This window comes from Myxocyprinus asiaticus, chromosome 44, assembly GCF_019703515.2.
Source record: "Myxocyprinus asiaticus isolate MX2 ecotype Aquarium Trade chromosome 44, UBuf_Myxa_2, whole genome shotgun sequence".
Lineage (NCBI taxonomy): Eukaryota > Metazoa > Chordata > Actinopteri > Cypriniformes > Catostomidae > Myxocyprinus > Myxocyprinus asiaticus.
Genome location: NC_059387.1, coordinates 5,257,536 through 5,283,513, shown reverse-complemented (window position 1 = coordinate 5,283,513; position 25,978 = coordinate 5,257,536). Strand labels below are relative to the sequence as shown.

General features: G+C 39.0%; 2 protein-coding genes across 3 annotated transcripts in view; both read left to right on the top strand.

The window, feature by feature from the left end:
* LOC127434259 (type-1 angiotensin II receptor A-like) overlaps positions 1 to 13,885 on the top strand; it is a 30,697-nt gene extending 16,812 nt beyond the window's left edge. For both annotated transcript variants that reach the window (XM_051686860.1, XM_051686859.1), the window contains one exon: positions 9,008 to 13,885. In XM_051686860.1, the coding sequence (XP_051542820.1) occupies positions 9,117 to 10,178 (1,062 nt within the window). In that variant the 5' untranslated portion in view covers positions 9,008 to 9,116 and the 3' untranslated portion in view covers positions 10,179 to 13,885. The remainder of the gene's footprint in view (positions 1 to 9,007) is intronic.
* A 261-nt stretch (positions 13,886 to 14,146) lies between these two features.
* LOC127434253 (carboxypeptidase B-like) lies at positions 14,147 to 23,711 on the top strand. Its single transcript, XM_051686851.1, has 11 exons — positions 14,147 to 14,227; positions 14,338 to 14,413; positions 15,588 to 15,712; positions 17,018 to 17,117; positions 17,676 to 17,777; positions 18,405 to 18,509; positions 18,582 to 18,692; positions 19,330 to 19,420; positions 19,563 to 19,765; positions 22,138 to 22,222; positions 23,361 to 23,711. Exons 1-11 carry the CDS (start codon positions 14,163 to 14,165, stop codon positions 23,546 to 23,548), a joined length of 1,251 nt encoding a protein of 416 aa, XP_051542811.1. The 5' UTR covers positions 14,147 to 14,162; the 3' UTR covers positions 23,549 to 23,711.
* The last annotated feature ends 2,267 nt before the right edge of the window (positions 23,712 to 25,978 follow it).

Below are 25,978 nucleotides of genomic sequence, written 5' to 3'. Positions count from 1 at the left end.
CAGCTGCTCCCTCTTGTGGCTGATTGAGGCCAATTTCACCAAATAGAATTAAGTAGGCATAAAATGAGTTACAGAGTTTTGGACATATGATAAACAACATCCAAATTAATAACTTTTATCATTCTATTCCAGTAGCAGCAACCTAATTTTTAAAAAGCAAACAGGTTTGATTTTCCCACAGGCAGTTTCCACAGCCCAGACCCCTGTTGACCTGTTTGTTTAGGTGTGTGCTGATTAGAAATTCTCATGCTGAGCACCAGTGTACCAGGAACACAACAGCTCTGCAATACTGCGATGCACTCTCTCTCTCTCTGTCTTTTTATCTCCTTCCTCAGTACTGTCATGCTGTCTTCATTAGCACAGGTAGTAAAACTAGTCGTGAACAAATTCCACCCTGGTGCTTACAGTATGTCCAGAAGACATGCATTTTAATGAATTTCCCAGACTTTTCCATGGCATTTCCAGTTGTTGGTGATTATTAGAAGAAGGGTACCAATACTTGCAATTCGTTTTTTCGCAGTTGCTAAGACACATTTCTTGAAATGTTCACCCATTTTCTCACAACTGTAAACACAAACAAAATCTTCAAACTACATTCACAAAACCTCGACACTTCTGGCTAAATCAAACAATCGCCTCAAAACCATTTTAACTTTGGCCAAAACCAAAAAATGCTCTTGGATCATAAACACAGCCAGTCAAAATGTTAACACTACTGATTGATTGTGCATGGGGTCTTTTGTGTTTTGCATTTTCTATTGCAAAGTGCATAAAAACAATATGAGACCAACTGCAACAGACACATTTTGTTTTCACAATAAATATTTACAGCATTGTATACAGCAAGTAGCAACTACAGTAGTGCACATTCAGAATAAAGCACGCATGAAAAAAAACTTCAGTACTGCAAAAGGCCTAAAGAAAAAGAAAAATGAATGAAAAGCAAAATTATACTGCAGTGCAGTACACATATTGTGCAACAAAATTTGGGATTTTACTGTGCCTCAGCATCACGCCTCTATGCTGGGTCAGGCCAGAGGATTTCGTCAATGTCACATTCTCCTGTCCCAGGCAACGGGGGAAGAATCCTCTGGTGTGCCGAATCCAGCCCTGACAGGACTCCAAACCTATATCGCCTGCTGAAGATTTTCCCTGGTGCAGGGGTTCCAGTCATAGACCTACCATCTCCATGTTGAGAACTCTTTGATTGGATTTTTAAAAAAGGAGAGTTGGGTGGAAGGAAAACATTCAAGAAACACTGGTTGATGTTGAACCACTCCCGGACCTGGGCACCACGGTGAAAGCTCACGTTGTCCCAAAGAACCACAAAGACTGGACGCTCTGCCTGACCATGATCCTGGAGCTCACGGTCAAACAGGAGATCCCAAAGACCACCCAGGAATGTGAGGATGTGTTGAGTGTTATAAGGCCACAAGGTGACATGGTGGTGGAGAACCGCTCTGTTACTGATGGCCGCACAAACAGTCACATTGCCTCCACGCTAACCAGGGACTTCCACAATGGCCCGCTGGAAAATTATGTTCCTTCCTCAACTTCTTTTTGTCAGATTGAATCCAGCCTCATCAATATAAATATACTCATGGGGCCTTTCCATTGAATCCAGGTAAAATATTCTCTGTAGGTAAAAATATGCAAAAGGTTTTATAGGTTTACAGTAACAGTATGAGTGCTACAGAATGACAGACCTCTTCTGTTCTTTGTATCTGAATGTAGCCCTGCTTTACATGTACTACATTACAGTGCAGCCGTCTGACAGTTTTACAGTACTGTATGTAGTAAGGACCAAAACTCAGTTGGAATATACACTTACTTGCACATACAGAAAGCGTAGCTCTTTCACTCTTTCAGAGTTGCACTCAAAGGGTACCCGGTACACTTGTTTCATGTGTACCCTGTTCCTCTGCAAGATATGATCATAGCGGAGAGGCTCATGCTGTTGATACCTTCAAAATTGTCATCATCTTCAATTATTTGGTCTTGTAATTCTCCAAGACGGATGGCATTATTTTGAAGGACCATATCAACAATGTGAGCCTCTTGCTGTAGTGTAAACATGGCATGTCTGCCACCTCAAGGCAGTCTAGTGGTTCTACAAAAAGCAAAGATGGAATTACATACACTACTGTGAAGTACAGTAATGGACTTGACTTCAATACATAGATGACACAGGTTGTTCTCCAGTCGCTTTACTATTGGAAAAGTGATGTACTGTACAGAAATGTTTGCATACAGTAAATATTCAAGGACCAAGAACCCAATTACTGTACTGTACCTGTTATGTTGTCTGAAAGTCCTCACTTTGGTGGACGCTGAGAACCTGCTCAGGTTTGGTTGAACCCGTTGTCCAGCTTCCCTCATCATCATCCCATGAACAATGACATGATCAGTGACAGTGGCACAAATTTCATCAGAAATTGGTGCTCTTGGAACTCCTTCTCCTCTTCCTCCTCATCCACCACCTCTTACGCGTACCCTTCCTCCTCGTCTGCCACCTCTGATGCGAACTTTTTCTCTTCTGCCTCATCAATAGTTGCCATCCATTGTTGGTATCAACATTCAACTGGCCCTTGCCACTTGTACTGGCTTATATGCCATTCACTAATTGGTTTCATCATTAGAAACAAGTGCTAACAATTTTAAGTCGTTGTGTTTAAATGATGATAACTGTGTTGAAATTGTGTTTAACTTTTGCAGCCTGTGTTTATCATTTTGCATCACAAATGCATCTCTATGCAAAATTAGCTTTAAAGTGTGAGAATGTGCTTAGAGTTTTGAAAAAAAGTGTTTCTGAGTTCTGCAAATTGTGTCTAATTAGGCCAATATGGTTTAAGGTTTTCACAAAAGAGTGTTTGATTCAACAAATGGGTTCAGGCAATTGACCATTTGGTTCAGAGTATGGGGTTTAGTATTTTAGCAATTCAGAAAAACTGTAATAGACTCATATTGTCATACATATTAGTGTACAAATGATTCAATAAGACAAAAAGTGTTCTGAGATTTTAATGTGGTTCAATGGTTGGATGATTCAGCTTTCTGAGCCCATGTGCCCCCTTCATCCTTCAGGAAAACCACTTTGTATCTTATCAGAAACAGTTATTAGTAACATGTACAACACTAATTCTCAGGGAAGTGGTGCTAAATCATTGACAGGGGGAGCTGAAATTTGGTCACTAAATATGTGCGAAACCTGGCATGGCTAAGTGATTTTATTAATATCAGTTTGTACATGGTGACAACAGAAGTGAAATCTCTACGCTGCAGCCTCAATAGAACAGGCAACACACTTTCAGAGGTGTTTTTTTACAGTACTGTCTGAAGCACAGGTCCAGCAAAAAGTCCTGGTTACTTTCGTAATCTCCATTCCCTGATGGAGGGAACAAGAAGTTGTGTCGATGTAGTGACACTAGGGGTCACTCTTGGGAGCCCCAGTCACCTCTGATTGGGAATTGGTGAGTGGAATTTGCATGCCACTCCCCCGGACATACGGGTACAAAAGGAGCTGGCTCGCAGCCACTCATTCGGGTTTTGTGCTGAGGAGCTGAGACAAGGTCCCGGCCATTTCAGCAGGTAGTTCAGTATTGTGGCAAGAGGGACACAACGTCTCATTCCCTCCATCAGGGAACGGAGGTTACGAAAGTAACCAGGACATTCCCTATCTGTCACTCACTCGACATTGTGTCGATGTAGTGACACTAGGAGTACCTATACGAAACGCCACAATAAGCTGAACTGTGTTACATGGTCTGGTGGTGCGAGATGGGCAGACCACCGTGTGCCTCGTAGCCAGCATGCCAGGCCGTCACATAACCTCCCCCAACGCTCTTATGAGCATTGAATGGTCCCATTGGGGACAAGTCGACTGCCCAAAAAATAGGGAAAGGCTAGCCCAGCCGTGGCCTATTTTCCTCTTTTTTCTCCCCAAAAAGAGTGGAATCTGAACGTGTAGGTGCCGCAGCCCTTCAGGCATGCGGCAAGTCAAAGAAAAGGCAAAGTATTCTCCTCCCGGCCCTCCACCAGGGGATGGAGTGGTCTGCTTATCATCTCTAGGCCTGCAGCAGGTCTCCATGTGCCTGGGTCACCCAACTCAGGGGTGCTTCGAAGCCTTCCTCGGGTTCTTGGCAGCCGGCCGTGAGACGGGTGGCATCTGCTTCCTGCGGGTGGCTCCACGCCGAGGCCGGGCTGCGGGGGCGGGCTGCGGCGGAGCCGGTGTTGTCACGGCAGGAGGATGCCCTTGGCGACGAGCAGACAATGTGCAAGGTCTTGAACTGCGCTGATGCAGGATGTGCTGAATAGCCTCCATCTGATGTTTCACCGCCGAGAACTGCTGGGCGAAGTCCTCAAAGGTGTCGCCGAACAGGCTTACCTGGGAGATGGGGGAGTCAAGGAACCATACCTTGTCAGCTTCCCACATCTCGACCAAGTTGAGCCATAGGTGGCGCTCCTGGACCACCAGGGTGGACATCGCCTGCCTGAGAGTCCGCACCGTGACCTTCATCGCCAGGAGAGCAAGGTTGGTCGCCGAGCGCAGCTCCTGCATCAATCCCGGGTCAGAACTACCCTCATGCAGTTCTCTTAGTGCCTTGGCTTTGTGCACTTGCAGGAGAGTCATGGAGTGCAGGGCGGAGGTGGCCAGTCCAGCCGCACTGCAGGCCTCAGCCGCCAGAGGCACCACAACCGCCTTATCCACCTGGGGAATCACAGAGTACCCCCTGGCAGCCCCACCATCGAGGGTAGTGAGAGCGGAGGAGCTCAGAGTCCGGATCCGGGCAGTGAAAGGTGCCCGCCATGACCTCATGAGCTCCTCATGCACCTCCGGGAAGAAAGGGACTGGGGCAGCGCTCCGAGCCCAGGAACCAATCGTCAGGCTGCGAGGGTTCAGGGGGGGTGGAGGGTTCCACTCCAGCCCAACACACGCAGCCGCCCGGGCAAGCATGGCTGCCAGCTGCGCATCAGGCTGTGACTGGGTGACTGCATCTGAAGGTGGGAGCCCAGTCGAGTCCTCAGCGTCAGACTGGACAGCCCGCTCTCCAATGCTGCAATCAAGAGCTCATCCACTTTGCGAGCGCCGAAACCCGACCTGAGATGAGCTGGCGGTCTCATCCCAGCTGGTCAAACGAGCTTACTGGGGAATGGGAGGTCCGTGGGGAGTTACCCGGCAGAGTGGCTCCCATTGGGGTCCCCAAATTGCCCCCAGTGGTAACCGATGCGGCCTCAAACCCATAGGTAGAAGGACCAAGGCGGGGATCCGCTGGGGTGGTCTTTCCCTCTAACGAAGGAAAAACCAGGACCGCAACGTTGCCATGGTCACGCTCTCGCAGTGAGAACATGACCCGTCCATGAACGAATGTCTCCACGTGGGCAGCACCCAAGCACATAAGACCGCGATCGTGGCAATCGGAAGCGGAGAGGTAACGACCACAACCAGGAAATACACACAAGTGGAGAAGCATCTTTAAAAAGACGCTCTCCATTAATGGCACTTTTTAGAAGGGAAAATTTAATCTTTCAGTAGGAAGAATATACTCTTTTAGCTGCTGAAGCGCCCAGGGGCGTTCTCTGCACTTCACCAGTGCAAGAGGGGGAGAAGCCACTGTAATGCGCCGTAAATCCAACAGCTTTTCGAGGTGAATGGATCGGCAGAGTAATTCAGCTCACTGAACACAACCGCTCAGCTCTGAAGATAAAATCTGAATGAGTGGTTGCGAGCCAGCTCCTTTTATACCCGTATGTCCGGGGGAGTGGCATGCAAATTCCACTCGCCAATTCCTATTGGCCTTTTTTCAAAATCAGAGGTGTTTGGGGCTCCCAAGAGTGACCCCTAGTGTCACTACAGATAGGGAACAGCGTACCCTTATTGGGGGTCTGGGGACATGCTCCCCTGGGAGAAACTTTTTGCACAAACAGCACTAAAGCATTTAATTCTGGTGACTTTAGGAGCAGCATTTTTACTTTTTCACAAGTATATATCTTGTGTAGCAATTAATGTAACTATGGGCTACAAAGCATTGATAAAAGTCTTATTCACTCAGCACATCCAGCACTAGTTAAAGTTTCTCAAAATCAACTACCTTTCAAAAATAAATACATAAATAAATAAAAAATAGCCTGCTGTGGCAGGACCATGGTATTGTGATGGTATCAGATGGTAATATTGCAGTGCATTGATGTACATCATGGTATTTACATAGTACTCTAATGCACATGTAAAAAAACATGCAATGATACTTTTAATACCTGTTTGGTTGGAAAAATAGCTTTACCTTGAGTTGTTCAAAAGCTGCACACGCAGGTGTTAAACTTAATAAAGACATTATTCATCGCTGTCAAACAAAGGATGCACTTGCAGGTTTTGATTCAAAATATCGCCGTCACCGTATGAACGGGGAGAGCCGTAAACTGAAACCTACATGTCGCAAAATTGTCCATGCAAAAACAGCCATTTTTATCATAATAATCTCCACACATTGTTCACTCCAGTAGGATTGTTGAGTTTAAAACATGTTGAAGATTAGTGGACAGGTGGCCAATTCATTAAGTTATGCGCTGTTTCCTCACAAAAGCAGCTTATTATTCTTGTCTCTTGTATCCTTGCCAGTGAACCACCATAAGATTTTCTATGGGATCACTACATTATGCTTTTTTTGCTAACTTTGTAGGCTCACTTTGGAAGTGTAACAAACTGGCCATGGAGACGGTGTTAGGATCCATGTGCAGGAAGTTTATTAAAGTACACAAGCAAACAATCCAATTCGGCAGGCAAATAAAGGTAGCTGTTAAGCAGGTGGTATAATCCAATAAACAAAAGAGACAGTCCAACAAGGCAAACAAAACAAAGGGGTATCCAAAAAACAGGCAATGGTAATAACAAGAGAACAATCAACAATGGAAAAACACTTGGTAAGGCAGGATAAACTGGCAATACTTTGCACAGACCAATGGAACTGCATGGTATGTATATGGTTTAAACAGGAAGTCACCAAAGAAGAAACGGTATAGATTTAGTATTCGGGAGAGGGCTCCCTCTGGTGGTTAGTAGGAGGGGTAACAACCTCGGATGTTACAGGAAGAATGGCTCTGGTTGCTACAAAGTGGGGTCAGGGGTTGCTAGGATACGGGGGCTGCCCCACCATTACTGAGAGAGAGTTGTAGTGAGACATGCAGTTGGAGTGCGTATAATAACGTTTTAACAGTTAAGTTTGCCTCCTCATCTGCTCTGTGTATCATAACAGTAAATATTGCACTTGATTGTTTTCTGTTCTATTTATTTCATTTCTGTTTTTACGGAGTGAGAAACGCTCCAAATGATACAGTGCGTGAGCTGTCTTAACGATTCGGACCATTTTGCTAAACCGTTTGACTTATTCTTTGAAGGAATCGACTCAAATGAGTAATTCATTCGTAAATCACGCATCACTAGTTCTGACTCTAAACAGGTGACAGAAATACAGGACACATGACATGATTGCTAAAATATTGTCAGGGAAAATATTTCTTCATACAGTCTTCATACAGAGGATAACCTGCTAGCTGTTGCAACCATTTGCTGCTGGGTTCTATGGACTTTCTTGAGGAGGCTGAAGCACACGCTAGCCCCTCCCTAGTGCTGCCTCTGCTAATTCCTGAGATGTAGGACAAAACATGTGCTACGATTTTAACTGCCATTACAACATTTTGACTTTAATTAATCAGAGATGATCCCTTCTTATTTCATCAAAATTATAACATAACATAATCATCAACTTCTGCTAAAACCACCATAACTAAATACTTAAGATAACAATATATATTCAACTTGTATCGTTATTTATTTATTTTTTATTTTTTTTAAATCAGTAGGCCACTATTTCCGGACAGAACGAAGAGGTTAATTTCTATAATCTTCTACAGTCTTACTGGTGTACCTACTTCTTGTCAACAGTGTCAGATGTTTCAAAAAACACTATTAAAATCATGAAATACACTATCAATAAAAAGTCAGTCTTCATTCTGAAAGTCCTCTTTCCAATTCATTTTTTTTTTTTTCAAAACACTAAATAGTATCAAAAACTACCACAGCAGTTTCCTAAACACAGGTTTGTCACTATGCACTGAAAAATACTCCTGATCCTTGAGATCATCATTGATTTTTATGTCATTTGACCTAACATTTAATCATTTTAAAAATGTTGCTCATTTATGTAGCTAAAGAGAATTTCTAAAATTATCACAATTATTTTGGAACAAAATACATATTTGTCATGTTCTGTTTTGTTCAATGTGATTAAATTAATTAAATGGAATTAACAGGAAATGGTGCACCCTTTTCGGATGTGGTTATTTTAAATAAGCAAACTTAATTTCTTATTTCAAAACACATTTTTCTGTCTCAAAAGTCTGTGCACAATGGGGTTAGAAAAATAAACTTGTTTTCTCATTGATTTTTTTTTTCTTCTTTTCTTACCTCATTGGCAAATAGTTTTTTTCTTGTTAAAAACAGAACCATTACTAAATTTTGTAAGATTTCTCTGAAAACAAGATAAAATGCAGTGTGTATCATTTTGTTTCTTAAGTAAATTTGTCTTATATTTATCTATAAAAATGTTTAGATGTTTTTACCGGAAAACATGCCAAAAATACTAAGTAAGAAAATAATTTTTGCAGCATAGGTTTTTCATGACCATGAGAACTCTGAGATAAACACCATAGTTTTACTATTATCATTCATTAACTAAGGAAGCATTTTAAAAGTTTCCAGGTGGTCACATTAGTTTTGTTTTAAAGGGGCATTTTGAATCCTTAGTACCATTAAACATCTGTTTTTGATGGTGTCTCGTTTAACAGAAATGTCATGAGCAGTGAGAACTGTATTAATGTGCAGTGCGTAATGAGAGCTTAGCATGAACTCTTTCATGACTGTGTTATGGCCGATGTTTATGGCATGTGGTTGCGGTAATGATGTCTCTTCCTCTGGACTGTGGCTTACGATTTTTGTTGTACTCTTTTATAGGTGTCAGTGAAGCCTTTGGCCCAAGGCTGGTGTCAGTTACTACAGACACACCCCGTGGATAACGGACCCCTTTTTGCATTCACATAATCACAAAAATTGGGGATAAAAAATGGAGAACAAGACATCAGGAATTAGCAAGGATCTCCATGTCAACTGCAGCATGTCTGGACACCACAGTTTCATCTTCATCTTCATCCCTGTGGTGTATGGATGTAACTTTGTCATTGGGATCATTGGCAACAGCATGGTGGTGGCGGTCATCTACCGCTACATGAAGTTGAAGACAGTAGCAAACGTGTTTGTGGTCAATCTAGCTGTATCAGACCTCACCTTCCTTATAACGCTGCCAATGTGGGCCACTTTCACGGCAACGGGCTACCATTGGCCCTTTGGTGGCATCCTATGCAAAGCAAGTGCCGGTTTGGTCATCTTCAACCTCTACACCAGTATATTTTTCCTCACAGCTCTTAGTATTGACAGATATCTTGCTATCGTACACCCGGTGCGTTCCAGACGCCAGCGCACCCTCCTTTATGCTCGCCTCACTTGTGTATTCATTTGGGTCTTCGCTTTGCTTCTAAGTTTGCCCACGGCACTAAGCAGGGATGTGTATGACATTGGAAACTCTACAGTGTGTGCTGTTTTTCACGGGAGTGAGCAGATCAACTTGCTAGTTACCCTTAGCATGCTAAAAAGTGTGTTAGGCTTCCTTGTGCCTTTCCTTGTCATCATAACATGCTATTGCATCATTGGTCGGACCTTGCTAGGATCCCAAGGTCTGCTGAGGAAAAGTGTCCGCTATCGGGAAGAGGAAACGCTACGGATGCTAGCTGCTGCGGTGTTAGCTTTCTTTGTTTGCTGGGCACCTCACCAGGCTTTCCACTTCATGGAGCTTCTGGCCATGCTCGGTGTGATGAAAAACTGCCAAACACTGGATGTTATTGACACAGCTATGCCATTTACAATCTGCATCTCATACTTGAACAGTTGTGTCAACCCCATTCTCTATAGCTTTGTTGGACACAACTTCCGCAAGAACTTGCTGAGGTTGCTAGGCTGTGAGTCTGGTCCAACTAGTGGTCACCTTAGAATTAGCTTAAAGAATGTGCAATCCCATTGTACCTCTGGACTAATTAACACAACAAGGACAACATCTACTATTAAGACATAGCTAAAAGTCTCTATTGATCTCTATGACGGGTTTATTTTTTAAAATATGGTATGGTCAGCAAAATGCCCCCCACGGTAAGATGGTGAAAGCCCCCCACCCCACAGTCAGACAGCAAAATGCTTGAGGTGGACCTGTTCATTATTAAAGTCATCAAGCGTCCCGTTTATGCATTGGCGTAGCCAAGGATGGGCCACGGTAGGCCTGGGCTTACCCAAATTAGACCCGGCCCACCCAGAATATTTGAGATTATTCTTTGACATCAAATATATATTTATAAAATAGTTTTAAAAATGCATAAATTCTGATTTCTGAAAGTGTGAAAGACTTGTTTGAATGTGCCACTTCTCTGTTGTTAATGAAAATTTGCTAAAAAATTAAATAACATATACAAAATGGGTGAAAACTTGGCCTATTCATTTTTATTGAGGCCCACCCAAAATTAATTTCCTGGCTACGCCCTTTCGTATACGTGTGGCAAAAATTTGACAACCCTACAATAAGGCAAGGTACTACAAGATGTTTTTTTTTTACTTTAGGTCCATCATGAGGTGCTAACACATATTGCAGTTGTAACACTGGAGGTCACAGAGTGGCTGTATTGTTGGATGCAATGGGTTTTTCTGCAATCTGATCACAAATGGGATGCATTGATGGTAAAAATAAACTGTAATTTTTGTTTGACCTGTTTAAATTATGTCAGGGCTCTTGGGGGGCACTGATACTTAAAATGTAGCACTTACTTATTTCGTTGCCATATTCTTGTGCACCATCAAAACTGTCAGTGGCCAGCAAGAGGTTAGTTTTTCTCTCACAAGTAGAAATTATGGGGGTCCAAGCAGTTTGGAAAAGTGGAGAAAATACCAAAATTGCCAAATTTAAAAGAACATATCTCTCAGGTGCAAAGTAAATTCATTACTAGTACTCTTGTTGTTTGTAGATTCTCCCCCCCCCAAAAAAGAAACTCCTCCTAGACTGTTGGTCAGATTCACACGAAAGTTTGCATTTGTCATCTAGAACCCTCATGACAAAACTCCTCAAATTCCTCAAATTGTTTATAAGATATAAGCCAATTCTTTTATTTTTTATTTTATTTTATTTATTTTTTTTGTCTGTGGCCCAATGTGACGAATGACACATACTTTTGCAACAATGCGTTTATAATTTTTTTTTTTTTTTAAACGCATTTTACATCAAAATGCCAATACACAATGTTGTTGACATTGGAACATTGGGTACCATTTGATGCTGTGTGCCTTAAGTAATCTAAAGAGACCAGTTTGTGGTTTTACGCCACACTATTTAGAAGGTGTAAGCAAAAATATTAATTTAGTCATATTAGTCATATTTCTTGACCAGTAGTTGCCACTGTGCCAAATTCACTCATGTACCCCTATAGGGCAAGATGGCTATGAGATATACCAAGTTTTATTTCAATATGCCAAAGATATAGCACCTTCGATGCTTGGTCCCTAATAATGTCCAACAATGGTCGTAAAAACAGATAGTCCTGTCCCAAACTCACGCCATTGCTGGAGAAAATAAATGACTTCTAGTTGCTGTATCATTGCTAATCGCTGTGTGTGTGAGTGTGTGAACCCCCTTAAAGGAATAGTTCACCCCAAAAAATGAAAATTCTCTCATAATTTCCCTTCAACCGCATGTCGTTCCAAACCTGTTTGACGTTTCTTGTTATGCGGAACACAAAGGACACTTTCAAAAGAACATATTTTCAATACAATGGCAGTTGATAATAACTTAGTTTAAAGCTTAAAAAGGACCCAAAAATATAATTAAGAAGTCCATGCTGCTTGTGCGTCATATTTCAAGTCTTCTGAACGCATACAATAAGTTTTGGTGAGAAAGTACCCTTACAAAAAATCTAGTGTTGCCGCAAATTTGCCACTAATTATTTTCACATGCAAATGAGCTTGCTATTCGCCGCAAATGTTTGCCAGAAGTTTGCAGCCCTTCACCGGTAGTGGTGAACCTGCTGCAAACCTTTGGCGACAATTAAGAGTTTGCTGCAAAGCTCATTTGCATGTGAAAATTAGTGAGTGCTGAATTTGCGGCAAGTTTGCGCAACTCTAGATTTTGTGTATGTCATGACTCATGAACATGTAACAGAAACTTTTCACTGAAAAATGACTTAAATTTCAGGTTGTTTCTCACCACAACCTATCATATGCCTACTGAAGACTTGGAATATGACGCATGAGCCACATACTTTTTTGATACTTTTGGGTCCTTTTTCATTTTTAAAGTGAGTCACTAACTACCATTGTATTGAAAAGAATTGATGTACTGTATCAGTGCCATTACATCTCCTTTTGTGTTCTGCATAAGAAAAAAAATTAATACAGGTTTGGAACAGCATAAATGATGACATTACATTTTTGGATGAATTATTTTGTTAACTCAAACACTGAGCATGGCATAGCTTGGTACAATAACCAAACCTCATCAATAAAAAGTATTTTCAATGTCATTATCTACTGCTTCCCCCAAAACAATATATAACTGAACAATAGACAACAGGATTTTGCAACTCACCTTGACAATTATACAACATACACTGAATAATCATGGAACATTTATTTTTATCAAGCATTTATTTTGTATTGAATTTGTTTTTGTATTTTCTTTTTTATCATAATTATATATTTATTAATCATATCTTCTTTCAGAACAGAACATATTTATTTTAGCAATACAACACCATCTTAAAACAGAAAACAGAAAAGAGCCTAGTCATGTTATCACCCAAGGGGTTCCCCTTTAAGTGACCTGGGAATATGACCATATCTAATCCAGATCAAATCCCGGAACAGAGCCTCAAATAGCTACTATTGTGCAACAAGAAAGTCACATTTTCTTGCAAAAATGACAGTACTAGCTATTTTCGGGCTGGTAAAATCAGTTGTTGATTTACAGATTAGTCAGAATATATATATATATATATATATATATATATATATATATATATATATATATATATATATATATATATATATATCATTTTCATTCCATTTACAAATAGATTTTCTGCAGTGCCAATGTTGGTTTAGGACAAGAATAAACAAGAATCAACAGACCATATTAAACATGAAACAACACTAAAAAAAACTGAAGGTATTGCATATTGCCTTGGCTGTAATCTGGGAGATGCTGTGTATAATTATCTTGCTTAATCTCCTGTAGTAATATTTAGACCTTTTACTAAAACTTCAATGTAAATATGTAGTGCATTTTACATTATTTGAATCTAGATATTGCAGTACATCAGTAATGCTTGAAGTTAAATAAGAATATTTGTTTAAAATACTTGAGATTTATCCTACATTAGTTGTGCCTGTTCAGTGCAACTCTTTTACTTTCAGACTTTCTCTAGCATAAGAATTGTCAGCTGATTACTGTAGTGTAAGATATTAACCACTTCTGTGAGATATGAATGTGAAACACATACACACTGAGCTTAAAAACTGACTTTAGATTGCCTGCTGAATGTTTCATTCTTAAGTTTTGCAAATTCATTTCTGAAAGTTTTGTTTATTTATACATTTTAAAGAAAATACTTTTTTTTTTTCCTGTTTTTATACATATACAGGTCATGTAAAAATGTGTAAAGATCTCATTTGAACTAAATAGCAGTAAATACATGATTATCTTGTTTGCATTTTGGTCTAATGTTAAGAAATATTTAAATAAAAGCCAGCTTTTTAAATGGTGGCCTTCTGTCAAAACCTTCTTTACTTTGGGAACATCTAGTGATCAACCTTTTAAGGTTAATTATTAAAAGATTTGTATTTGAAGCTCTAGTACGTGAGAGCAGTCACATCTAAAAATATCTTGTTACAGCACGTGTGACAGGTGAATTATGAATTATGCTCGTGGAAGCATTCTGGAGAATGTATGGGATTGGGTGGCCCCTGGGGGCCGAGCATTATAAAGGGAGATCTTTGTGAGGGACTTGATCACATTAACAACATGAAGGTGCTTTTGCTCTTGGGATTGGTGGCAGTCGCTCTCTGTGAGCCGACTAGATTTGTGGGGTAAAATCTTGAACCTGTTTCTTTATGTTTAACCAGAAATATTAAAGTATGTGGAAATAGTGGAGCTAATCTGTGAAATGGTAAAGAATATCTCTCCTACACTTCTCCAGAGAGAAGGTCCTCCGTCTGAAACCTGTTCTTGACGAACACGTGTCAATCATCAAGGAACTGGGCCGTAAGGTCAAGGTAAAATTCGAAATGCACACAAACACTGAAGATAGAAAATATTGCCTAATTTACATAAAACATGTATTATCTTACCCAGATCAGCTTTAAGCTTCCACTAGAAAAACAGACCATTACAAACAATTTAGAAAGCAATCGGACAAGACCAACATGTAAAAATATTAGAATATTAATTTAGATATTATTATTACAACTCTGCAATCCATGTTACCTTTTCTATGGACTAGATATCTAACATATGTAGCTACAATATAACATATCATCCTCTATTTTTCCCAAGTTCTCTCAGGCTTTGTGTCTCCTAACGGTTCCATGTTCTTCCGAGCAATATTTTGGTTTTCTTGCTTTAACTTGGGACTCCTGAGCTTAGCCATTTATCACAAGTCTTATGTTCACCATATACAGTGTATTAAAATCAAGTCCTCCAAGGCAGTGGCATAGCCAGAAACAAGAAAAGCAAGAACTAAAGCACAATTAAGTGAAATATAATAAAATGACCATTAGCAACCATTGCATCAATTTCTTTTTGGCTATAATTTGTTTAAGCTCTCTGTAAAAAACGTAAAAAAAAATAAATAAATAAATAAATAAATAAAATAAAAAAACTGTAATTTTATGTAGGTGTGCAATCTTACATTTTGGGTGAAAGATGCACACCCAGGCACACCCTTGGCCATGCCACTGTTCAAAGGCCATTTTTACTTCACTGGGTAGCTAACCATTTTTAGTCACAAGCTGCTGCTGCTGCTGCAAAAAAAAAAAAAAATTGCATTTGTGAGTCATGCTTAGCAGCATCATCTTAGAATAAAATAATATTTGTTCATAACGGGATGCTTCAACCAAAAATTAAATTTCTCTCTATATATACTCCAAACGTTTTTGCTCCAAACTTGTATGACTTAATTTTTTCAGTGGAACCCAAAAAGGAGAAATTTGAAGAACTTCACACTGCTTTTTGCCAAATAACAAAAGTGAATAGTGACTCTGCGCTGTCCATCACTTTCATTATAAGGCAAAATCCTCCTTTTGTGTTCCATGGAAGAAAGAAAGTCAGTTTTGGAACAACATGACAATGATACTTGTAGGATTTGAATTAGATACTAATAGGCCTTTAGCAGACACATGGTTCCATGTCCACAAATTCATGTAAGTGTTCACGTTGCACCCTCTGCAGGTGGATTTCTGGAGGCCAGATGACGCTGAGGTTGTGACCATTGACATGAATGTTGATATTCACGTTCCTGCAGCCCAGCTTGACATGGTCTACACCATCTTACAGCAGAGTGGCGTGGAGTTTGAGTAAGTCTGACACACTCCTCAAACTGCGTTATACTTCATTTAAAAGAGCATTGTGTTGCATGTGAAATTAAAGGAATGTTAGGGGTTAAATACTGTACAAGTTAAACTCTATCTAAAGCATCTGTGGGGTAAAACTAACAAGAAAAAAACAAAACTTGACACTTTCAATAAATATGCAGCAATTACCCTGTGACTGAATTTCTCTAAACAAGAGTCAAAATTATTTTCTTTGGTAAACGACAGCATGCTAAATAGAGCTATAACTTAGTATATAATATTCCTTTTAAAGGGTATATTGTCAAAGCCGTGGCCTAGAGGCTGGTGCACATGCTCTGACATAGTGAGCTGTGGTGCTCATACAGGCGACTGAATCTGGATCATGAGATATCCTCATCATTTACTGTTCTCTCTCTAGTCTACTTTTGGTAAACGCATTTACATTTAATAATAACATCATATTTAAATGTGTTTATGTAAGGATATAATGCTTTCTGCAAATAATTCTTAACACTATCACCTGTGTGATTTAAAGATGGTGGAGAAAAAAATTAAATCCAGTTGCAGATTCTAAAGGCCCTTTACAAAAAGTACAGTGGTGGTACCATGGTACACCATTGGTTTCAGATAGTAAAACCATGAACAGAGTTCCCATGGACGATCTGGAAATATCAGGAAAATTTAATGTTGTTATTTTACAGGCCTGGAAAATTATATACATTGGAATAAACTGGAAATATGTCAAATAAAATAAAAATGAATGATCAAATGAATATTAATATAAATTCTTTTAGATATCTTAAACATTTAATCGGCAGAAATTGCTCTGTAAGTGTAATCCTTTTACATAAATAAATAAAAAATAAAAAACAATAATAATCCAGTAGCACTTCATTTTAGGGATCAGAAATTAGACAGTAATTAATGACTTATAATTGGACTTGTAAGGGACTAGTTACAGACTTGTTTGGAATTATAAACTAAACTAAACTCAAACTAAAGTGTGACCAAAAATCCTTATGCAGTAATAAAAAAATAAATTAAAAAAAAACATGGTAATGCAAAAGTAAAAATGTGTGGGAACTCTGTCACTTTGATACATATTTTGGTTCTGGATGTTTACCTTATTCATTTATCATTCATATTACATGGTACTCTAAGGGACGTCATAGAATACCATGGTATTGCTATGGTACATGTCTGAAAAACGATGGTATTACCATTGTATGTGTCCGAACAAAATGATGTGTAATTGTGGTTTGTGAGCAGCTATTGTGTGAAGTATTGAAATGACGTTTGTCTTCGCAGGGTCTTGATCGATGACCTTCAAGCTGCTGTGGAGGCTCAGATGGACCACAAGAGGGCGACAAAGGCCCATGAATACACCAAGTACAACAACTGGGCCACGGTATGAAAAATGCACTCATAATTCCCCTTGAACATTTCATTCCATTTCAGGTTAGGATTATTGCAGTTTAAAAAATTACATTTTGTGTTTATTACAATTTTATTTCAATTTGATTTAGTTTAGTTTTCATATTTTGGCTTCTAGTTTTATTTTGTAGTTTTTTTGTTTTTGTTTTTGTTTTTGTTTTGTTTGTTTGTTTGTTTTTTCAGTGTGTTTTCTTTTTTTTTTTTCAGTGTGTTTTAGTTTCAGTATATTATTTTAGTTTTAAGTGATATCATTAAAATATGTTTAATACATACATGTCTCAGGGCCGTTTAGTGTTGTTACTATTCTAGTGGCATTTCAGGTTTAGTGAAGGGGGAATGGCTTCAATAAAGGATTCAAATTATTTAATATATATGTGTATCAAAAACCAAAAAATATTTTTGGTCATTTTAGTGTGTTTTATTTAGATCTGGAGTCATGAAAATGCATTTTAGTTCTTTTTTTTTTTTTTTTTTTTTTCAGTTAACGAAACTGTTTCAGGATTGTTTTATACTTGTATTTTGTTACCTTTAGATTAATGACTGGGTCATTTCCATCACCTCTGCCAATCCTGATCTGCTCAGCAGGCAGGTGATCGGAAACACTTATGAGGGACGCCCCATGCACCTGCTAAAGGTAACGTGACGTCCTGCCACTGCTGCTCTGACAGTTCAAGGAATAGTTTACCCAAAAAATGATGATTCTGTCATCAGTTGCATACATTCACATTCATTAATTTGGCAAGCACTTTTATCCAAAGTAGTGATAAACCGATATGTCACAATCGTCTGAAATTTGGCCATGTTGAGATTATCGGCATCTACTTGACAGAATTGGTCATTCTGCCAAATGGAATTTACATCTTCTATATGATCTTCTTCAGAGTCACCACCCTTTCTCTAGATCACATCTCTGCACACACTGGTCATTCTCTCAACCAACTCCTTGAGGTGCTTCCTGAGATGCTTCTTAAACTGTATTGAAGGAGTTCTCATGTTTGTTGCTTTTCCCTTTACTATCAACTCCAAATTCTAAATAAATCAATAAAATTAATATAATTTTAAGCATACTCCTGTTCAGATCAAAAAGATTTTTAAGATCATGAGATATCTAAATTCAGACCAGTGTGTCCAAACATTTGACTGTAGTGTATTGCATGTTCTCGTAGATATCATTGTTAAAACACAATACTATCTATCTCTGCTGGTTGATTTAAAAAGAAAAAAAAAAAAGAAAAGAAAGATTTATTTATTTATTTTCCAGATTGGAAAGAACACAGAGTCTATTAAGCCAGCCATCTTCATGGACTGTGGCTTTCATGCCAGAGAGTGGATCACTCCTGCTTTCTGCCAGTGGTTCATAAAGGAGGTACAGAAGCTTTCTTTCTTTCTTTCTTTCTTTCTTTGAGATCTGTGAATCAACAGTCTGTTTTATGCTCAGGCTGTGTCCACCTATGGAAGTGATGCTGAGATGACCAACCTTCTGGATAATATGGACTTCTTTGTTCTGCCTGTTTTCAACATTGATGGCTATGAATACACCTGGACCAATGTGCGTTCATAACATTTGTGTTTCTTAAATACATTACTCAGATTGTATAGTAGGAGTTGATGTACAGTGGGATCCAAAAGTCTGAGACCACTAGTGAAAATGGTTCTATTTTGCATTCTTTTCTAATTAAATGTATTTTTCCCCATTACCAATGATATTACCATCATTACAATTTGAGTGAAAAGTTTAATTAAAAAGCCTAAGTACATTTCAGAATTTCTAAGTGTTTGGTTTTTCCTCCTTGCATGTTGGCATAGACTCAAGTGTTGCAAAGATGTTCCAAAGAGCATTGTGTGTCCTTCAGTGAAAGCAGAGAAATCTGACCTTTTGTACAAAGTGATATGGTCGATTTCACAAATTTGCTGACAGTTGATTGATGAACAATAAATCTTAAATAATTCTTCTATGTTTAAAAGTTTCCAAATTCCTAAAAGTTTATTCTTTAAAATGTCTCATTTAAAATCCCAGATTTTCAATGAAGTCTCAGATTTTTGGACACCGCTGTATGCTGTTACTCTTTATAAATTAATTTAGGAGCAATTGTTCATTTACATGACACTCAAACAGACATAAATACATATTACAAAGGTCAAATGTATAAAAATATGATTTAAAATGTTTTTTTATGATCCTACAGGACAGGATGTGGAGGAAGACTCGATCCAAGAGCAGTGGCATCAGCTGTATCGGTACTGACCCCAACAGAAACTTTGATGCTGGGTGGTGCAGTAAGTACATACATCCTATTTAAGCAGTGCAGATGGGAATCTCATTGGAATCTCGGGCACTGTTTCATCATAACAGTAACCTATGCATAATAAAATGCATAATACTAAGAAATATAGTTAATGTTTGCCTTTCATTTTTAAGCCGTTGGAGCTTCCAGCAACCCTTGCAGTGACACCTACTGTGGAAGCAGCCCAGAGTCAGAGATTGAGTCCAAGAATTTGGCCAATTTCATCCGCACCAACAAGTCCATCATCAAGGCCTACCTGACTGTGCATTCATATTCCCAGCTGCTCCTTTTCCCATATTCCTACAAATATGGCCTGGCTGCTGATCACTCAGAGCTGGTATTTGCGCGCGCACACACACACACACACACACACACACACACACACACACACACACACACACAAACATTGTTGCCTCATATCATTATGAGGACTCTCCATAGATATAATGATTTTTATACTGTACGAACTATAGATTCTATCCCCTAACTCTAAACCTAACCCTCACAAAAAAATAAATAAATAAATAAATAAATAAATAAAATTCTGCATTTTTACATTTTCAATAAAACATCGTTTAGTATGTTTTTTAAGCGATTTGAATTCTGGGGACACTAGAAATGTTCTCATAAACTACATTTATAGCATAATACCCTTGTAATTACCAGTTTGTAACCTAAAATAAGTCCTTGTCAACCACTTAAACCTGCCCACACACACACACACACACACACACACACACATTGAAGCATACTGCCTCATGTTATGCAAATACCCATTGCTTTCGTTAAAAGTATCTGCAGTACCGAGTACTGACTCAGGTCGGTACCCACGCTCTGTTTGACTACAGCCGGCTTCTTTCAAACACTCAACAAGAAAAACACGGCTGGATATTTAAAGATGTATCCAAAAACGTAGGCAGCTGACTTGCTGCCTTATCAGTTAATGGTTTTACAGACAGTGTTTTTGAATGAATGAGGTTCTTTAAGAAACTGGTATTAAAACAGTTTGAAAACACCTTATTTTCATCCTAACTCCATATACAGCCTCCAAAAACAGCAGTTTCCAGTTTTCGGATGCAGCCCTAGTAACTTTAAAGTAATAGTTCACCCAAAAATGAAAATTCTCTCATTATTCACTTACCCTGATGCCATCCCAGATGTGTATGACTGTCTTTCTTCAGCAGAACACAAATTAAGATTTTTAGAAGAGGACAGATTTCTGTCAGGTCCTTATAATGGAAGTAAACTGGTGCCAGCACTTTGACGGTCCAAAAGTCACATTTAGGCAGCATAAAAGTAATCCATGCGACTCCAGTCGATCAGTGATTGTCTTCTGAAGTGAAACGATAGGTTTATGTAAGTCTTATGTAAGTTTATGTTTATGTAAGTTGAATATTAAAACATTTTTAACTTTAAATCAGCGCTTCCGTCCAAGGCTCTGATGCTGTTTGAAATGGCTGAACTCTTGCGTGACATTCGTCACGAGACAGCTACGTGATGCATCAACTGCTGGCAGGAAGCGCTTTTTAATAACGTTTTAATTAGCGATTTATTTTTTTACACAAACGTATCGATTAGAACTTTCATTTTTGGGTGAACTATTCCTTTAAGCCCAATACATTTCAATGACAGGTCTGCTTCTCGGACAAACTCTGACTGCATGGAATCAATATTAATTTTATCATCTAATAATACATATTAGAATAAAGATATCTAATAATCTATAAAGATTCTATCAACAGTTTATGTATTTTGCATTAGATAACTTTTTTTGATGTTTTTAGATAATGATTTTTTTCATGTTTTATTGCTGCTGTTCTTAAAAACTTAAAGCACTGTTGTTGATGTGTTGTTGTGGTGGTGGTCAGATGCAAATGTTTACCACAGTGTGACATCACAATGTGGAGGAAGTAGAGAATGAGTCATTTAGGCAGTTTGGTTTCAACAAATGCTCTTTTTGCAGTGAGGAGGATGTTTTGAGTTCTGAAACTTACAGTATGTTTTTATAGTACAATGACCTCTTATATGTCAAAAGATCAAGGGAAATTTAGGGGCCTGGGTAGGTCAGCGAGTATTGACGCTGACTACCACCCCTGCAGTCGCGAGTTTGAATTCAGGGTGTGCTGAGTGACTGCAGCCAGGTCTCCTAAGCAACCAAAATGGCCCGGTTGCTAGGGAGGGCAGAGTTACATGGGGTTACCTCCTCGTGGTCACAATTAGTGGTTCTCGCTCTCAGTGGGGTGCGTGGCAAGTTGTGCGTGGATCGCAGAGAGTAGCATGAGACTCCACATGCGGAGTCTCCGCAGTGTCATGCACGACGAGCCACGTGATAAGAGGCGCTGATTGATGGTCTCAGAAGTGGAAGCAACTGAGACTTGTCCTCCGCCACCCGGACTGAGGTAACCATGCCACCACAAGGACCTACTAAGTAGTGAGAATTGGGAATTCCAAATTGGGATAAAAGGGGATAAAATTAAAAAAATAAATAAAAAAGATCAAGAGAAATTTGATTCCTCATGTCATGACTCCTTTAAAAAATTTGGGAACCACTGTGTTAGAGACTGACAACCTCACTCACCATTTACCATTCCAATTCCATTACCATTTAAACCCGTCAAGGATTATAGGTACAACTCTTACGTGTATTTATTTGAGTCTTTGACTTCTACTGACTGACCTGGTTCAGTAACTTGTGTCTGTTTTTGGTAGCTGAGTGTGGGTCAAGGAGCTATTTCAGCTCTGCGCACCCTGTATGGAACCAAATACGACGTTGGACCTGGAGCTGCTACCATCTGTGAGTATAAAGAATCAAAGTATAAGCTCTTTTCCACAACCTAGTGGACCGGCTTGCTGTCTTCATAAGCCAACATGAACACAACGGAAATAAGCGTGTTAGATTTCCCTTTTTTCATTCTCTGAAAACTGCCCACGCTGTGCCTGTGGGTCTCAGTGCTGTTGCGCATTTGTACAACTGTTGTTCCAGCTTCGGCCACTAGGGTTCGAACTAGTTCGAACATTTGAAAAGCATGAACCGATTTTAGCAGACCGAACAGTCAATCTCCTGTTACCGATTTTCACATGAGATCAGTCTGTATCGACTGCCATCTAAAATGGCATCCTAACTGAAATGAAAACTAATAAGTGACTGATTTGGTACACTTTTCATACACAGTAACTGTGCATGCCACAAAAAGTAATGCTACTCACATAAAGCACAAGAGACATGACTCACAATTGATTCCAAATGAGTTTAGTCCAACGGGGTGCAAAAAACATTAGCATGTTGCTAAACTAACAAAACAATTGTTTAATTAGTGTAAAGAATGCATATTACACACACAAATATTGGGTAAAATTGTTCATTTTTATTTAGATTAGAATTAGAACTGTATGTTTAGTATATGTTTTTTTTTTTTTTTTTTTTTTTTTGCTTTTTGTTTTTTTCAGTATTATCCAGTTTTAAATTAAATGTACTCTACACTCGGCCATTTAAGTGTTACATTTTCAAAGTGTAGTATCATCCCAAATAACTCTGAATTTTATTTACAACATGTAAGCTTTTGCCATTTTCCATCTGATTGAAGTGATGTTTCAAACACACACAATGTGTCGTCGCTCAATTTAGCGTATTAGCCAACCTCAATTTGAAACTTCTCAAATAATGTACATCTTCATACAGCATGGGGTGACGGTAAAGCATTCAATCCACATTTTTAAGGTGCTGTATTCACAGAAGTTCGCTAGTTGCCACATTCACCATTAATTCACTTTTTTTTTTTTTTTTTTGGTCAGGCCAGATAACACTGTCTCATACTTATATAATTTCTTATCTCCAGTGTCAGTCCACATGTACAGCTAGTGCTGCATTAACCAAAGTTTGAGATAGATCAACCTAGAAAACTTTTCCCTAAAGCTGGCCCTTCTCATTGCAGACCCTGCTGCTGGTGGCTCTGATGACTGGGCGTATGACCTGGGTGTGAAGTACTCCTACACCTTTGAGCTGCGTGATACTGGCCGCTACGGTTTCCTGCTGCCTGAATCTGAGATCAAGCCCACCTGTGAGGAGACCATGCTGGCTGTCAAATACATCGCAAGCCACGTGCTCAATAATCTGTACTGAGAAAATAATCTGGTAGAAAGCTCTAAACATGAGGGTGTGTTATTCCTCATACAGGAATGTACGTTCTATGACATCAGTTTACTGCACATCTCTAAATATTATGATCAGTAAAGAAATAAAACACAGACTCTGTTTGTTGAACGATATTGTATACAAGATACCACATGGAGATAACCAAGAGCTTTTTAACACCAGCATATTTTAGTACATTCTGTAGGTCTGTCAATTTATTACAATTAATTATATATATATATATATATATATATATATATATATATATATATATATATATATATATATATATATATATATATATATAAGTTAATAAAATTACCACAATTACTGCAAATCTGACCCGTACGTAAATACCGTAATATGGGCTTCTCCTACCATCTGAAAAATCCAAGCTTAAAGTGCCACCTAAATGTGAGTCTACAGTCAAGTTGGCCATAGATTTCCAAAATGTAGGATGGCAGGGGAAGACTCATATTAACGAGAAAAGTGCAACCTGGTTGGTTAGGATTAGGTTTAGGAAATCTTGTAGTGTATGATGCTTCACAAATATAAAGTCATACGTTGAGCATGTGCGGTCACGACACTGGTCCACGAAGAAATGGAGATGACAAACAAGCGCTCAGAGTGGAGAAAACACTTAAAGGAATAGTTCACCCAAACATTTTAATTTTCTCAATTTACTCACCCTCATGCCATCCCAGATGTGTATGACTTTCTTTTTTCTGCTGAACACAAACGAAGGCTCTTAGAAGAACATTTCAGCTCTGTAGATCCATACAATGCAAGTGGATGGTGATCAGCACTTTAAAGCTCCAAAAAGCACAGACAGTCCAAGTAAAATTAATCCAAACATCTTCAGTGGTTAAATGAATGTCTTCTAAAGCGATACAATTGCTTTGGGTGAGAAACATATCATTAAGTCCTTTTCACTATAATTGTTTACTTCCAGTCACTCTCCAATGTGTGTCCATGAGGGGAATCAGTTCACGCAGTCTCTCGCGTGATGTAAGTGCGTTGGCATGTTCACGGAAGAAGTGAAGCAATACAACAAAAAGTGCAGCCCGATTTGTTTACAACAGAATGCTGTTCACAAGCTTCATTGGTTTTGCTTTCCTTTGAACATGCCAGCGCGTTCACGTCACGCAAGAGGCATGTTTGTCCATGTTTGTTTACATGTCATGAGCCTCCAACAACGGGGCCGTGTGTTTTCACGTGAGTTTGCGATCGGATCGACTTGACAACCAGAGTGATCCTCAGCCATTTATGCCCAATTTTTTTCTATACCCATTTACATAATCAGTAAGTTTGTTTTAAGCCTACGTATTTTTTATTTTATTTTATTTTTTTATTCTTTTTCTGTTCAGATATTATAAGTTGTGTAGTGTAATCCAGCCGAAAACTGCAAAGAAATTTGTCGACTGCTAAAATAACATCTCAGAGTTTACTGACATTTTGGTGCTGATGTGTGAATGGTCACAAAATGGATAAGACAGAAACTGTTGCATGTGTGAATAGCAGATGTGGTACATTTACCAGTAAAGGCAATCCAATGATTTTACTGCAATTTACCAGGTAGCATGTGAGAAAGGGGCTATTTACTCACCCTCATATTGTTCCAAACATGTATAACTTTCTTTCATCCATTGAACTCAAAATGAGACGATAAATTAAAGGTCAAACACATTGATATGAAGTGATAGGTTATGAGCTTAAATCCTGCGCTGTCAACCAAATGCTTTGTCCTTTTGTATAAAATGTATTTTTTAATAGACAATATAAGATCCAAACCAGAGGTGACCAAACTAGGGCCGGCGAACCAAAGTTGGCCCGTGATGACCTTTGATTTGGCCCGCCTTGTCATAGATGACAAGAGGGAAAAGAAAATAAATTTTTATATGGTATTGATGCAGCTCTTCATTTTTAATTAATCTTTTTTTTTTAACATTGTTTTATTTTTGCATTACAAAAACTATAGCTTATTTGAAAAGTATGTGTATAAGTGATTTAATTTTTAAAAATGCATATGCGACCTTCAATGGCCTTTAAAAAAGTGCTGTCTGAAAGTTCGCTCCATTGGCCATCCCAGGTGCCACCCCAAAATCTTCACTATGATTGGCCAACTCTAAAGTCGGAGGTGGGCCTTCAATACCGCCAAACTGAACCTAGTTGGTTTAAAACGGAGCGGGAACTGAAGCAGTGTGAAGAAATGACAGGTAATTAGGTGGACACGCGGAACAGTGCGTACAGTCATCCGAAATGAAATATGGCTTGAACACGCACTACACTTTGGCAGCATTTAATATCCGCGTGAACGCGACCACTGAAGAGCACCCGTGAAGCGGGCTTGATAAAGTCAGGTGAGGGAGCATTTCAATATTAACAACGGTTCCATTCACTCCAAACACCGCACAACAT

Bases quoted from the DNA above. Each gene is read 5' to 3' on its own strand.
- LOC127434253 (XM_051686851.1), top strand. From the start codon at position 14,163: ATGAAGGTGCTTTTGCTCTTGGGATTGGTGGCAGTCGCTCTCTGTGAG. The intron at 14,228-14,337 runs GTAAAATCTTGA...ACACTTCTCCAG, and splicing joins GAGCCGACTAGATTTGTGGG to AGAGAAGGTCCTCCGTCTGA. The intron at 15,713-17,017 runs GTAAGTCTGACA...TTGTCTTCGCAG, and splicing joins CAGAGTGGCGTGGAGTTTGA to GGTCTTGATCGATGACCTTC.